This window comes from Hippoglossus hippoglossus, chromosome 11 (assembly GCF_009819705.1).
Source record: "Hippoglossus hippoglossus isolate fHipHip1 chromosome 11, fHipHip1.pri, whole genome shotgun sequence".
NCBI classification, from domain to species: Eukaryota; Metazoa; Chordata; class Actinopteri; order Pleuronectiformes; family Pleuronectidae; genus Hippoglossus; species Hippoglossus hippoglossus.
In genome coordinates, this window is record NC_047161.1 from 10,439,779 (window position 1) to 10,456,686 (window position 16,908).

A 16,908-nucleotide genomic window follows, 5' to 3' on the forward strand; every position below is an offset into this window, starting at 1 on the left:
GTGTGTGTGTGTGCGTGTGCGTGCGTGCGTGCGTCCCTCTGTCTGCAGCTCTGTGCTCTCGTTTCTCTCCTCCCTGTATTCACTTCTCTTCTATTGCTTCTCCTTATTCCTTGACAATGCTTTATTTTACATCTTTCCATCATCCGTTAACATTTAGTGAGGGCGTCAGAAAAGAGAAGGATAACGGCGGTGTGAAAGAGGAGCTTGGACAAAAGTTACGATGAAAAGCTGATTGTCAGGAGTCAAGGTTAAAGGTCAAGGTCACAGGTCACACTTACACAGTGAACGGTAAACAATGCAATCAATGAACCACGTGATTTGACATCTTTATCTCCTTGACTGAATGTTTCTGTTTGACCCTGAAGGACGAAAAAAAAAGAAGGAAATTCAAGACTTGAAACCACATCAGAAGCAATAATCAGCACAGAGTCACATGTTAAGGAGTTTATTGTGACTAAGAGAACACTTGCTCTACACAGTACACACTTCACCCTGACACCACTCCCATCAGGCTGTTTGAAAGGGAGGAGAAACCGTCACGTTAGAGCGTCATGTGAACGAGACACGGCGACGTCCAAATATCATTTCCTGTTTTTCGCCTCCGCTGGTTTTCATAAGTGTCGTGCACAAAAACTCAGGTGATCCCACAATCTGGTGTGCGATCAGACCGGCCCTGCAGCTGACATCCGCGAGTACAGTACTTGTGTTTCAACAGCAGAACACGAAACAGTGAGATTCTTAGTGGTGGAAATGAGCCGACTCTGTGTAGAGGTCACGTCTAATGTGACAACAGATATGCTACAGTATGTACAGCAAGTTAATGCAGTCATAGATTCATATTTACACAAACATACAGACACTTCAGGCACTTCATTCCCCCCCCCATGCGCTCACCCAAGAATAGTGTCCACATAGTTTCAGATACCACAATACAGAAATGAAGAAGACGCTCATCCACTTAACTTATCCAAATCCTTATTTCATAACCAGATTAAAAATAACCTCATTAAAAAATATATTTTTGTGTTTCTAAAAATATATTTTTAGAAACACAAAAATATATTTTTGTTTTGTTAGAAACAAAATTGAAAAATTCAATAATCACCGATGACACCATAAATCACCTCGTCCACCAGCCAGTGAAGCACTGACTATTTCAGTTACTGTAACATACTGAAACTCATTTTGTCGTCTTTATACATCACAATATCTAAAAGTTTAAACCCTCTTGTGACAATTGGCCTTTGTTTATATTTGCACCTTTTTTTATGAATTCTTACTCAATTTAGTAGCTGAAGGACAAAACAGCAGAAAAACATAATTATTCCTCCAGTGGCCAGAAGCATTACGTTTTCTGGCTGACCGTCCGTTCGTCCACTTGTGAACATGATATCTCGAGTGCACCTTGAGAGAATTGCCTCTAACTTGATACGAAGGTTTACTTGGACTCAAGAATGAACTGATAAGAATCTGGTGGTCAAACGTTAAGGTCAAGATGGCCTCACGAAACCCTTTTTTGCCTTGTGAACATGTTATCTTAATAACACCTGAAGAGAATCCTTTTAAATTTTGCACAAATGTTCACTTAGACTCACAGATGAACTGGTTAGATTTGGGTGGTTAAAGGTCAAAGTTCAAGGTCACGGTGTCCTCACAAAACATGTTTTTGGCCTCCTGAACATGATATCTCAAGTCTGCCTTTAGAGGCAGTTTTGACAACTTGTCACTCAAAGATGAACTGATTAGATTTCAGTGGTCAAAGGTCAGAGGTGACAGTGACCTCATAGGAGTCTGGAAAAACATATATGCAGACTAAAACTGCACTGGTTGGTGAAGGCAAACAACCACAGGGCGTTCATTCAAGTTTGAACTAAGGCTAGATAACCAACTTCATTAAATGTCTCACATTACAGATTTCTTGAGTTGATATACAAATTGTCTGAATTCTTATTTATATTTGGATTGAAAACTCCAACTGAAACCAGAGGTTCAATCAACCAACAATCTGACAGAAAACAAGCACAGGAACATGTTTCTGAAAAATATTTAGCACGACATTTATCATTATTGAGCTAAATGAAACAATTAATCATCATGTACACTGAACAGCTCCAACATTAAAACCCATTACCTGTTTTAACATTGTGGCAGATTGGTGAACATTTCAGGGCCTGAGGTCTGGAACTATTTTTAAACTAAAGCTCTCCAGCTCCACAAGATATTCAAAAATATCTTTCGTCAAATCTCACGAGGAAAAACACTCTGAACAGTCGAAATATTTCAGAAAACGACTGCTAATGTTTTAACTCTAACATTTGGGGTAGTTCCTCTCTGTTTCCATGGCAGCAACACAAAGTTTGATCTCTGGCTGGTCTGAATGCCGTCAGCATCCTCGCTGCTTCTTCAAACACGGTGTACCGCCGAGCAGCAGATTGCACGAACCTGAGACACATGCACACACACACACACACAAACACAGGGCCGAGTTTGCAGTCTGGAAACCTGCTTTATATTTCTCACCAGCTGACTGTCAAAACCAACAGAGGCTGGAACGTCCTCAGATGTTTCTTCCATCATACTTCTTATTCACACCATTCCCCAGCCTCTTTTTCATTTCAGCTCTCTTCATACTCGTTCTCTCATCTGGTCTAGCCATCATCATCATCATCATCATCAAAATCATAATTTTCTCTTTTTCTTTCACGCTGGTCCAACAGAAGCCAGGTCTTTCATTTGGGGAAATACCTGCCCAAATTTACTGCAGTGTTGTGAACCTCTAACTCTAACTAACAAGTGGGATACTTTTTTTAATATATATATAAAACAAAATAAACAGAAAAGAAGGTTGAGATCTATAAATCCAGAACAGTACACATCAAAAGAAAGAAACAAGACCACTCAACATAAATGACAGCAAAGTAACGCAGAGAATCTTCACCACAATGTCCAAGAGCTTTGGAGGTTGAAGTCTCAGTTCGTGTACTTCAGGCAGGCATGTCTTCTTGGGGTTTTCCAACATGGTAATTTCGTACAATCTCTTGTTTTTTTTAGTTCCTGCAACGTAGTCCAGTCTAGACAGAACGCCCCCAACTGTCCACATAGATATCGGAGCTTTGAAAATAATGAATAAGTATGACAAAGATTGGGGAACGTCCGTAGAATTGTTAAGAAGGAGACTGGCTGCTACCATACTGCTGCATCACTTCTTACTGTTTTACTGTATTTTGTGCACCACACAGGTAATGTATAAAACAGGACTCTTTTGTTCATACTGATCCAAAATCCTCAATTATGCAGTAGCCTACTTTCTAGAAAGATGAAGGGCTGTGCTTTCTTCTCAAATTCATCCGACTCGTCCTAAATGTCTCTGCCCTCCGTCAGTGTCCTTCTTTCCTCGTCTCTCGTTATTACACTTTTTGCTGCATCTCTATCTGTTGGCCCTGTCTGTTGTGACTCTGGCCCTTCCCGTTCATCTCGTACATCGAGCTCTTCTGCTGCTGCCGTCGGTAACACCACACCCCGACGATGACAGCTGCAGCCAGCGCACACACCGCCACGATGATGACGGTAATTGTGGCACCTTTGCTAGAGGAGCTCTGAGGAGGGCAGTCATCGCCCACGCAGATCGCCTCCCCCATCTCCCCCTCCACCTCCTCACGCTCGCCAGTCTCACTGGGCAGGTTGTTCACGGTGTGCTCCTCCATCGGGACGTCGCCATCATGCACTGGGGGAGCCAGGCCGTAATCGAGGAAGGGGTGCTCGGTGAGGTCTCCCTGCCAGGAGCGGGTGGGAGCTGCTTGTTGCGTGTCGTAGTCGAGGGTGTCGGAGTACGAGGGGAAGTCTGAGGGCTCTATAGGATCAGGGGAAGGAGCAGCGGTGGGGATGAAGCCAGGCCAGACATCCTTTACTCCACCTTGTTCAGGGTCCACAGTGGGAGATTCGTGTTCCTCTGGTAAACTGGTGTTGGGGACAGGTCTACGAATTTCCACCTCGTTGGGTTTGTCTGTTGTCGTGGCATGTGTCCCCCTCTCTCCGTCCTCTGGTCTCACTCGTTCTGTTGTCGAGTCGCCTTTTTCTGTTTCCTCTACGACGACAGGGTAGCCGTCTAGCCAGGTGTCATCCGTCGTTGCCTTCTCTTCTGCTCCCTTCGCAGTGACATTCTTACGTACATCTGTTGCTATAGAAACGATGACACGCTGATGACCATCATCGTCATCTTCGTGGCTATCATGATCATCGTAGCTGTCATGGTCATCGTTGTCATGCTCATCATGATCAGTAAGATGGTCGCTATCGTCCTCCTCCAGGTCGTAATGCTCCTCGCCATCGTCATGGTCGTGGTGGTCTGGATGTTCCTTTGAGTCTTCAGGATGCTCTTGAACAACCGCACCATGATCGTCAGTCACGTCCTTGCGATCCTCGTAGCTTTCGTGTTCATCGTAGCTGTCGTCCTGATCATCGTACTCCTGGCTGCTGTAGCGAACACGATCATCTTCATGTTCACCCATGTCATAATGGTCATTGGGGTCAATATGATCTTCGTTGTGTTTTTCGGGGCGGTCCCGTCTGTCCAGATCATCGTGCTGAGCTGGAATGTAATGTTTAAGATGGTCATCGTGGTCATCTTCGTCCTGGTGACTGTCACGGTCAGGTTGATCATAGTGGCGGCTGTCGTCGCGATCCTGTCGGTCATCGGTGTCATGATCGTCGTAGCTGTCTCGCTCGTGATCATGGTCATCGACATCGACGGGATACTGGGTTTCCTGGCTCTCGTGCTCTTTGCTCTCCTCTGATTGGGTGCCTGAAGCTCTCTGTGGAGTCTGTGTGACTGGATTGGTGGAGACGGACTGTCCCTCCTCCTGAAAAGCCTCTGAGGGAAACCAGAACATGTGTTTCTGGGAGAGAAGAGAGACCGGTGCTTCTGTGGCTGCAGCTACATCTATCCTCACCACCTCCCTCCTCTCCTGCTCCCACCTCGGGTGACCTATAAAGTCTTCCACAGCCCGGTCCTCATCTTTTTCTTCTACGACACCCTCAAACTTACTACCAATCAGTTCTCCTCCTGCTTCATCATCTCCATGCTCGTCTTGATGCTCCACGAGACCAAAGCTCGTCTCTTGCTGCTCCTGACTCCCCCTTCCCTCTGGGTATGCAGCTCCATGCACCTCCTCATACACTTCGCCGTGAGCCTCCTCTGGCCTCTCGCTGTGGTGCCCTTCCTCCTCGTAGGAATCTGGGAACTTGTCCTCATAGTCTATGTGACTTTCAGTCCCATCTGAGGAAACAGAGAGGAAACATACATGATCTATTTACTTCCATGATTATACAACTCAACTCAAAAAATCTCACACAACTTTCAGATTGCGACAATCGAGCCAATGTTCTCCTGGATCCATGCACTCTTCTGAGTGCCATTCCATTATTTTTTTAGACATAAAATATGAATTAGTGAGCTTTAGAGGTACTGGTTGTGGTGTAGGTGCTTTTTCCAGTTTTTATTTAAAGCTAAAGTAACTACACCAACTAACCTGCCTTACTAACTAACCCTTATTTTTACCACGAGAGCAGTATCAATCTTCTCATGTGTCACTCACAAAGCAAATCAATGTATGTTTACATTGAGTTTTCCTTTAAAATAAAGCAATGGCTACACGTGATCATTTATCCCAGTTGATGATTTGCTCATTTGAAAGATTTAAGAGGCCTTAGTTGGTGAAACTTTTTACTGCATCACAAGAAAATTGAAAATTGTAGCAATAAATCACACAAAATGTGAATATAATTTTGTGTAACAGAAATATATAACACTCTGATTTGTTCTTGGGTAATTTACTCCTGAGAATAAAGACAACTACGTCTCTGTAACCCCACGGACAGGCCTGGCATTTTGCCTCCATAGACTGGGACTCTTCAGACCCTCTGCTATGAACTGGGCCACACCACGGTATGTCACGCTCAGGTGTCATCGGTGCCTTTTCTTCCCCACTCACAGTTAAGACTCTGTTTCCCCCAAAAGCCCGAAATCAAGCAGCGGTCACCTAACAACACCGGGAGCCAACAAGCAAGGAAGTGAGGAGGTTGACCTTAGTGCGGTCTGCTGTCTGGGTCAAAGCTCAGAACTTTGAAAAGTACAATGGGGCATTTCTCTTTTTTCTTCTTCGTTCTGCCTCTTTCCAATTCTGGCCTGCGCTCCAAAATGCAACGTTTGGACACCTTCTTACCTTTGACACAAATCTGCACCAGTCCATACCACTCTCCGCAGCTGTCGCACAGCAGGCTGAAGACAGTGTGTCCGCTGGGCATCACGTGACCCGGCACACACGTGTAGAGCAGCTCATCGCCCATCTCAAAGCCAGGGTGACCCTGCAGACGAGCGTTGGGGAAAGATGGAGGATCCCCACACGGCACGCCTGTCGACAACAAACACAGAGATATATGTAAAATAAGATAAAATTGAACATATAGTGTGATGTAGCCTAAATGTACAGAAACATGGAGATAATCAGATGGACCAAACATGTACTTTTACTTTTGTACTATAACTACATTTTGCTGTGATATGTGTTTTTTTTTAAGATCTTTCATGCAGGACTTTAACTCGTAATGAAGTATTTTTACATTGCTATCTTGGTACTAATACCTCTAAACCTCCTATTTTAACTATTACTACAGCTACAACCCTGACTGTGATGCTTGTAACTTCTTTTCCTTTTGTATTGACTGGATTGTTAATTTCTCCCTCAGCAGAATGTTGGCTCCAGTCTCGGGGTGTGGTGTTAGCCACAGTAGATCAACTGTTTATAAGGAAGGAGTAGAGATCTTCTGTGGCACCAAAGTGGCACCAAATAATATTCTGCAACCTTCCCTCCCCTGTCAGATCCATCAGGGTTTACGTACATTCAAGGATCACTGCACACACTCAGATATTCATGACAGATCGGTAAATGAAGACAGATATTAGTGAAAACACAAACACACACATCTGTGTATATGCACACATCTGTGTCTTCACTAACCTTTATCTTTGATGCAGAAGGCGTCCAGGTGAGCCGTGTCCTCTGTGGCATTTTCTGTTCTCACGTCCACTGGTTCCAGTCCGCTGCCTGCAACATTACACACAGTGGCCCTAGAAACCAGGAGAGAGACACACAGGCAGGACAGTGAGAACATCTATGATTTTCATTTAAAACCAAATCATGTTTAAAGACCATTTATAGACTCCAGAGTTGAGGGCGGTCATAATTAAACCCAGTGTGTTAACTTGTAACACAAACAGACACATGCACAGAAACACACTTAGTATTTTGTGCTATTTTATGATTTACTCCAACACATTTTAGAGGAAATTTGGTGTTATGTTCCGTTGTCATGTTCGAGATTTAGTTGTTTTTGCCAAAGAGACAATTCCTCTAAATATGTCAGATGGTTTCATTTAAGAGGTCAAATAAAAGCTATATAATAATATAAAATTAGATGTTACTTTGTGTGGCAGACAATAATATTTTCTTCTTTCCACTCCATTAATCATCCAATGATGCCTCAGATTCATCTTGTGACCTTTCCGATGAGGGACACCGCTGGACTCAAATACCTCAAAGCATATGAGGCCGTTTAATCTTTCTCTACCATGTCTGACTACAACAGTAAAATAAAGCTAACACAATAATTAGTATTAGTATTAAAGTATTAATGAGGCATTTCTTTCTGCAGGACGAGTGACTTCATTTTACGGCTCAACCCTCTGGCGTGTTCAAATCATGTGATGTGTGATGTGTGCTCTGGTTAAGATATGTACACGGGTAACATGACGGCATACACTGTAAAATCTATGCAGTACTGTACTAATATTATTACAGCATGACATCAGAGTACAAAAACACACATCATGCCTCAGACACGCTGCAGTATCAGCACTTGTAGCTTGTGGCACAACATTATCTAACACTGGCACGTTGGGAATAGATGTTCCCATACAAGCCTGCTTCATATAGAACAATCATAACATCAGCGACTTAATATGAGACCTATTCCACAAGGACTAAATGAGTAATGTGGTCGGACCACGACGCCTACAAGCTAAAAACGATGAGTAAATAGTCTTTTTTTTTGCCCCATTACTAACTGGGTTTATAGCATCATTAGCCCACTTATCATTGAAAGCACCAGATAAGACGGACTCGAAACTTCCCAGGCCAATCAAATCATGTTCCCATAGCAACGCTCAACCACATGTACAAAGGAAAGTCATGGCAAAGTTTCACCGAGCTCAGATACATTACTTTTTATTAATATTAATCAGGCTTTGTCAAATAAAAAGGTGTCAGCCAAGAGTTGTGCATGTGTCTGTTTGTGTGTGTGTGTGTGTGTTTGTTAACTTGTGCAACTGAGTTAATCAAAGCATCAGTAATTTGGAAGAATTTGACTGGCAGTGCAGCTCCAGACTGTGAGACGAGAGCAGCGTGAGTCATTCTGAAGGCTCGAGCGACGCTATAACTTCAGCTTATAAGGACAAAAGTCTGAGAGAAGGAAGTGAGAAATCGCCAAGAAAACACCCAGAGAGAGACAAAAATCACAAAGACTGTTTTCATATTAAACTATAGCTCCTGAAGGCATCTGTGCACGTGCGTGTGTGTGTGAGTGAAGGTGCGTGTGTGTGAGAGAGAGAGAGAGAGAGAGAAGGGGGGGGGGGGGGGGGGGGTTCTATCAGGGACAGTGTATGCTTCACCTGACCACGTTTCTCAGAGCCATCGCCTTATATGACATAACGACGGGAAAACCTCAAGGATGTGTGTGTGTGTGTGTTGTGCGTGTGCGTGTGCGTGTGTGTGTGTGTGTGCGTGTGTGTGGTAATGTGTGTATGTATGTGTGTGTGTGTGTGTGTGTGTGTGTGTGTGTGTGTGTGTGTGTGTGTGTGTGTGTGTGCGTGTGCGTGTGTGTGGTTGATGTGTCCGTTGCCAGGCAGTAGATCTGTGATTGACAGTAAAGATGAAGACGTTACGGCAGAACAGTCAACCTGTTATTATGCAAGAAAGCTAAAAAATGAAGTCAATGGAAATCTGTAGAATAATACAGGTTAACACCAGAGCATTACATTCTGCAAAACTCTCACAAATCTTACCACAGAAATAAGGGAATTATTTTCAAAGCAACTTCCAGAACCGATATGTGACTGAACGTCTGAATTGACCCTGGATTACCTGCAAAAGCTAAAAAACAAACCCTTTCTAACCACCATGTAAATCTACACATAACTAAAGCATAATTATATGCTCTGTGAGTCAAAAGGTTTTTCATTCCAATCAAGAAGAGTCACGAATGGAAAAAAATTCCCAAAATCTTAAAACCAATGTCTCAAAACATCCTGGATTCAAGTCTGTCTGAAGGGATGTCTGTGGTGCATGAACCTACCAGTTTCCAGTATTATACATCATAACATTCTAATACGCTGCATAGACTATATATAGAGATGAACAACATGACTCTGGTGGCTGGCTGGCTGGAGTATAGGTCATAAACTCTGCCTCCTCCATGTTGGCAGTTGGGACATGGGCCAAACTAAAAAGTCAAAGCACACGCCAAATAGATTTTTCTCAAATAAGTTGTCTGTTATTGTAGGTAGTTCTTATCACACTGATGTTTGTTTCCTAGATGTTTTAAAAACAAGGTATCTTGATTGCAGCGTTCGTATCCATTATATATTTTGGCTTCATTTCTGGGAAGAAGTGTAGACGCATCTTCCATCTTTATATACAGTCAGTGACACATATCCTGAAATTATATATGGAGTTGGTTAGGTGAAGTGTAAATGCAGAGAAGTGAGGGCTGGAACTTCTGAACCTATAGCTACAACAGAAACCAAGGAGCGGCCTTGAAGGGAGTCAGCAGGAAAGCAAGAGCAACAGTTAATATGTTCTGAAATATGTGACCAGACTAAACAGAAAATATATAGAGTGGGTGTGATGTGATGCTGCAAACAGTGAGAGCAACTCTGGCCCATTTTTAACATTAAACTCCATTTTCGTCACAAACACGGCAGAAGTCGTCGTTGTGGTGAAGGTCTGACGATGGGCGGGGATGAACCGAGCTGGACAGACCAAGTTGAAGATGGATGACTGTGAAACATGGTACGTGGGTGTGAAAGCTAATGTCCACTGTCCAACACGCAGGGAGTGTACAGAGATTTTTAAAAAACGTTTCAGCTTTTCCATCGACCAGACCAGTTCACCATTCTTCTGGAAGCCGCCATTTTTAATGACGTTGGATGTTTGTCCTCTGAAACTATGAGCGAGTATCATACGAGTATTTTTAGATATTCATTTTACCAGATATTACATCATAAACCCCTGATTGCCATGTATTTAACTGAAGGTATTGTAGAAGCACTCTAAGGGCCATTTGGTCTTGTGTAATTACTGCTATTGACACAGGATGTCAATCAAACACCTGACTATAAGGGTGTACCTGTCTTCCCTCAAGCCCAAAATCATCTCCGTCTCTTTCTGTCTCCGGGTGCTGAGAGCCGTGTGTCATGTTACCGTGGAGATGAGAGGTGTAAATGGAGGCAGTTGTCGACATGACACCCCGGCTCTGAATTCCCTCCTCCTCCAGGAAGGAACAGAGGAGTCTTTCTCCCTCTCTTCCTCTCCGCTTTTTCTCTTTCCCCCTTGAAATGTGTCACTCTCCTCTTCTATCCTTCCCGCTCTCTCAAACTGCCGCTGCAGCCTTCGCTTCCTTTCTCTTTCATCCATCCCTACGACCTCCGTCACACACAGGAGCACACACACCAGAGATGACCTTTGACATCTCTAGAAATCAGCCGCCTCCCTTACACGTCCCTTACAACAAACGAAGACAGAGTACTTCTTTTCTTTGCTATTCTTACCCCACTGTGCCTCCATAGAGCCACCCACGGGTGCATGTAGAGAAGAAGCACTCCACCACAGCGTGACGGAGATCCTCTGCCGATGCCAAGCGGGCATGTTGTGAGGCACAGGCCCGCTCGGCATCTCTGAAGCCCTGAGGGCCGGAGGAGTTCCTCAGGTCCAACACAAACACCCGACCTGAGAGGAGAGAGAGAACAGGGAGTAAGAGGAAAAACTCTGAAACTCCTCAAAGCAAAAACTCAGAGAGTGGCAGGTGTATGTGGACTATATGGCCAAAATTATTCAGTCAGTATCAATAACTATCACGATGAATGTCACATTATTATTTCTTTTAAGTTTAAAGACTGATCTTTGAGTGATGGTTGTTGTTTTAAACTCTTCTTTATGCGCAGAGGATGATAAACACTTGTTACATGAGGTAGATTGATGATGTGTTATACCTCCTCACTGTGCTGGCACAATGCATAATCATTACATTGATATATAAATTTGACTTTTGTCATATTGCCATGAAAATTATATATGATAACTACTGATATTGTTTTATCGTTCAGCCCTTATGTGAACAAATTGTCGAGCTTTTCGATAATGGCAGCCTGTGTTAGAACTACACACTCCAACTATTACAAAGGTTTTTTGTAGGTTACAATCAAATTAATTTGAAGAAAACCTATAGATGCAAACCTGAAATGAGTGGGGACAGCCCAAAAGCCTGTTATAAATATTAGGAGAGCTTTATTTTAACAAGTAAAGTATGATAGTATAAACGTCCTCAGCACAAATTTTTAGCACTGATTTTTAATATATAGTTTTGGGATATGTAAACTTTAGAGCCATAAATCTGCTACAGATTTAGAGAGGGCTTCAAAAGTAGGTGTAAATCATTAAGTGATCAAGACATGTCTGTGCTAAAATGAAGGTAACAGCTTATTATTGTGTAAAGTCTAGATCCAAGTTAATTCAACAACATAATATGAAATCATATTTGACGCCAGACGCATTAAAATCTCATGATCAGTCTAAATATAGTTCAACACTTACATGTCAGTATCTGGAGAATGCAGTTGAGCAGAGAGGTTTGATATCTGTGAGCTTTCAGAGGTGACAGGTACATTTACTGTAAATTGGCACTACGTCCCCTTCACGGTCACAATATACAGTCACGTCACTTATACTAAAGAAAACATGCTCTAAACCTGTGTATAAAACCTTAAAAGTTTATCCTTTTAAGAAATATATGGATAAAACGTGGGAAAACAGCAAACTAAGCCTCATCTGTAAAAGCTGGACGATAATTGCGCACTCAAACAGCATTACGCACAGCTTAACGCACGTATAATGCTGTGTTTGTTTGGTTCTACTTTAAGATTCAATATTTATATCAGAGAATAAAACAGTCACGGGACGACAGAGAAAATGCTCCCGTGTGATGATAAACCTGCTAAACGCACGAGATGACACGACAGGTGCCGTTGATGCGCGCGCTCGTCCTCCGTTGCGCGCCGAGGAACGAACCCCCAAACTTTTTGATTTGAGTTTATAATGAAGTCTGTGGGTTTCTTGTCATTTGTGGATTCAAATATGAACTTACCGTCTGCATTTACATTTACTGAGCTGATGACAAGACAAGCCAGGGATCCATAGAGCAGCCACACAACAGTTTGGTTCCAGCGGTCCAGCATCTTCTTCTTTTTGCGCCTGTGGTTGTATAAAGTAAATCTCACTTTTTAGGATGGAGAACGTGTCCAAATCAAAACTTGAGTCAACAGTGTGGCGGGTCACAGTCTCCCTCCCGGTGGACGCAGCGGTGGGAAGGTGTAGGAGCTTATTGACAAGTGTGTCCGTTAACGGGAAGAAAACGGTGAGAGCGGCTCGGGAGCGAGGCTCGTTTGCCTCCACAAATAGTCGCCCTCGCGAGCAGATGGAGCACCGGTGCGAAAACTCGCGCGTCGCCGTTAGTAAATACGTCACGGCCTGAAAATCTTCACGGTGCGCAAAGGCGGTCAAACCGACTCCTGCTCCTCCAGAGCAAGAGGAGGAGGGAGAGGGTGTGTAGAGGCTGCTGCTGCTGCTGCCGAGGTGTCCTTGAGCAAGACACAGAACAGAATGAAGGGACCAAAATCACAAAGTTCATAGCTCATGTAGGCATCAGTATCTATGTGTGTGTATATAGGTTTGGTTAGGTTTAAGTTTAAGTTTAGGTTTAAGTTTAAGTTTAAGTTTAAGTTTAGGTTTAGGTTTAGGCTAGGCTAGGTTAGATTATGTTATGTTAAGTTAGGTTTGGTTTGGTTAAGTTAGGTTAGGTTTAGGGTAGGATAGGTTCAGATTTGGGCTTGGGTAGGTTAGGTGAGGGTTAGGGTTAGGGTGAGGTTGGGTCTGGTGAGGTGAGGGGAGGTTTGGTTTGGTTTGGTTTGGTTTGGTTTGGTTTGGTTTGGTCAGGTTTGTGGTCAGTTTAAGGTTAGGGTTAGGCAAGTAGTACTATGGTCAAGGTTAGAGTAAGTCTCACAGAAATCAACATAATAATCTCTGAAGTCATGGAGACACGACTGTGTATGTGTGTTTCTCTCTCTTTGTGTGTGTGTGTGTCCCATTTGGTAAGGGAGATAAAGACGGATGACCCCAGCCCATAAAGAGCTTTCTTCATTGTTTCCGTGAATCTGCAGCTATAGATATCTCTAGAACCCATAGACCTACAAACCAGAGCAGCACCACTGAACCCACATTACAACCACTATAAATGTTGCACAGAGAATCAGAGTTATCACAGTGTGCTCGTATGCTTCTTCTATTAAACGCATGTGTCTACAAAACAGACAACTGAATCTCCCCATGTATTTACACAAGGATTCATAAACATCACATGCACGAGGGTAGTGTCAGATTATCAGTATGACCTTGTTTCTCCTCAGAGCAAATGTATGGGCATCCTCTGACAGGACAGGGTTAGGGTTAGCCTCTGCAGGGGTTTTACAGAAAACTAGGTTTGAGATTCTCTGTTGTAAGCCAACATGATCAAGAAGTCTAAAGAGTGATTGGGGGAAACTGAAATTTGATCAGTAATGATTTGATGACCACCGGAAATCTGATGAAGAAGTCTATGTGATATGACTAGAAAGATCCAGAACACTTACTGTGTTAAATGGATCGTATGCGATTGGAAAATGTATTCATATACTTCACTTATGTAAAACTAACCCAATGTGTAAAATACTCTGTTACAAGTACTGCAAGTGAAATTTCCCCTGCTCTATGGGTGTGATGTTAAATGAGAGAAGACCGAAGACAGTCGGGGACAGGATCAATGCAGATGTGTGTGTATGCAGATGCTCAAACAGAGAAATCATTTGAAATAAGATTTAAAAAGACAATAGTAAAGAAATTCTCCAAGGAGTGACACCTATATTGAGGTTTCACACTCCCTCATCTCTGCCTTTCACATCATTTTCATTATTCCCTGACTTCCCTCTCTCCCGGTTGTATTCTGCCTCTAACTCCACAGCCGATGTTTTTCTTTTTCCCATTTCATCTCTGTTTCTCTGTCACATTCTTTTAACCCTGTATTCTTGCACTTCTCACACTTTCGTCCTATGGATGTCCTGTCCGGCAGGTTTGGGTGAGGGTTTTTTAAAAGTGGGCTGGGAACCTAACTCGTGGACGGAGGCTATTTCTGGAGGGCTGGGGGGTCATAGGGGGGAAAAAAGGGAGAGCGATGGCGAGGAGAAGAGAGACAATGATTCACACCTGCACCATCTCAGAGAGGCTGGTGTGAATTATGTTTGCTGCAGGTGTCCAGGGAGAAACATAACCAGACATCACACATGTGTGTAATCTCACAGTACACACCCATTAGACAATGTGTGGAAGTAAACACACACACACACACACACACACACACACACGCACACACACACACACACACACACACACACACACACACACACACACACACACGCACGCACGCACATTCACTGGTCTGACTATGTGTGAGACCAGTGACTTCCCATGTCCCGTCAGAATGACGTGTCGTGCAGGTGTGTGATTGACTCAGGAGGAAACCATTGGTCATCCCAGTGCATCCCAGGGACAGAGGGATGACTGACGTTGTCTCCATGGCAACAGCGACCTAAACCGCCAGGAGGGGTGGGGTCCGGAAAAACAGGAGCAGCTTGGAAAGCTCCGAGTTGAGGCTACGTGGAGGGAAACAGTGATAACACTTATGATTAAGTATAACACAGTATTCATTGGACAGTGAGAAATAATGTGTGTACATGCATCTGAACCTGCACATATGTGTTTTTGCTACATTGCTATAAAGATAAGATAGCATGAGAAATTCCTTTATTGATCCCCAGGGGATAAATTCAGATATTACAGCAGCGCAACAATACAGGTATAAAAAGAATAGAATAAAAATAGAATACAACAAAATAGAACTATCTAAGAACATTGCAATTAGATAGTGAAATATAAAGTACTGCAATGCATTACACAAATATTAGTACATGGTATAGTGCAGTATAACATTGAATATATTTTGTGTCCATAATTAAACATGTATATTATAAAAACACACAGGTACCTTTAATAAAATAAAATAAAACACTATATGACATTAGAAATAGACAAGAAAACAGGAAAAATACAAAATAAAGGAGGCAAGAAAGAGGCCAAACTATACAACTAAGTCTTTAAGTGTTTTGATGAAGAATTAAAAGTATTCAAACCCCTCTTATATCTATAATCATAGTATATCATCATCTGATGTGTCTGAGCTGAGGTATTCATCTGAGACGACTTCTCTCGACACTGATATGGTCGCTGCGCTCGTCAGGACACATTCAACACCGCGCTGCCAGCCGCAGCTGAGTCAGGACGAGGAGGGCACGGAGCTATTCAAAGAACTGACTTCATTAATTTGACTTTTGAGGAGCGATTGTTAATTACCATGCGATTCAGTCAGAAGGCGACAGGAATGAAAGGAGGAGAGATGTAAGACAAAATTCTGGCACAAGCATCCTAATATGTATGTGTTCCTGCCAGCACACACACACACACACACACACACACACACACACACACACACACACACACACACACACACTGAAATCTGACTCACGTCTTGTATGTTACACAATACTCTGAGGTATAAACTTCTGAAATTATTTATATTGCTTTTAATCACTACCACTTTTTACAAATCCTGCTGTGCTTATTGCCCTATAGGGCTCACTGTGGTAATGAACGGCAGCTGCTTTGGGAAATGCAGATCAACAGAGACGTTTGTTTTTGTACAATACATTCTGTCAGATGTATTTTCGTGAATTTTGCATTTTTATATTTCAGATGAAAACCCCCCTTCCACTTATAGTTGCAGAGGGGACCCAGACGAAATAAGGAATGTTTACATTTCATGTTTTTGTGAAACTCCTAAAAGACAGCCATGAGAGATCATGTTCGATAGGCCAAAAACTGTGACCTTTAACTTTGACCTTTCAAATCTAATCAGTTAAACTGTGAACATTTGTGCCAAATTTGAAATGACGAGGTGTTCTTAAAATAACACGTTAAAAATGTGTAATATGTGATTTCTGTGTGACTTTGATTTTTGACCTTTGACCTTTTATCATCAATTTGTCTTTGAAACCCAGTGAACCTTTGTTCCAAATTTGAAGAAATTCCGTCACGATGTTCCTGAGATATTGCAACTGACATCTAATGTGAGATGGGATTGGATCCAGCCCCCATCAAAGGATAATCATTATTGACAGATTATATGATAGATGAAAGGATAATCTCACGTTTGCTGTGTGATGATCTGATAAAGCACAGATTAATTGCATTAAATGACCCTCTCTCAGTATTGTGTGGACATGTACAGACTGACCTATGTCTCACTGGCCTGTTAGCTTGGTTAAACATGTCAGTTTAATAATACTTGTATTTTCTGAGAACGGGCCCATTTGTCACAGCAGACGTTTGGACCTGTCATTGTGGGAAAACCACAGATGATACAAATGACACTGAT

General features: G+C 42.7%; 1 protein-coding gene across 1 annotated transcript; it reads right to left on the reverse strand.

Annotated features, from left to right (window-relative positions):
* Positions 1-1,916: 1,916 nt before the first annotated feature.
* Positions 1,917-12,886, reverse strand: susd5 (sushi domain containing 5). The gene is made up of 5 exons (XM_034599570.1): positions 12,475-12,886; positions 10,883-11,060; positions 7,017-7,126; positions 6,222-6,410; positions 1,917-5,275 (listed from the first exon to the last, which is right to left on the reverse strand). The coding sequence occupies exons 1-5, from the start codon at positions 12,563-12,565 to the stop codon at positions 3,408-3,410; spliced, it is 2,436 nt and encodes an 811-aa protein (XP_034455461.1). The 5' UTR covers positions 12,566-12,886; the 3' UTR covers positions 1,917-3,407.
* Between the last annotated feature and the right edge of the window lie 4,022 nt (positions 12,887-16,908).

Excerpts from the sequence above, each read along its gene's own strand:
- susd5 (XM_034599570.1), bottom strand. The coding sequence starts at position 12,565 with ATGCTGGACCGCTGGAACCAAACTGTTGTGTGGCTGCTCTATGGATCC. Across the intron at positions 11,061-12,474 it reads AGTAAATGTAAATGCAGACG|GTCGGGTGTTTGTGTTGGAC; the intron begins GTAAGTTCATAT and ends CTCTCCTCTCAG. Across the intron at positions 6,411-7,016 it reads CTTCTGCATCAAAGATAAAG|GCGTGCCGTGTGGGGATCCT; the intron begins GTTAGTGAAGAC and ends TGTTGTCGACAG.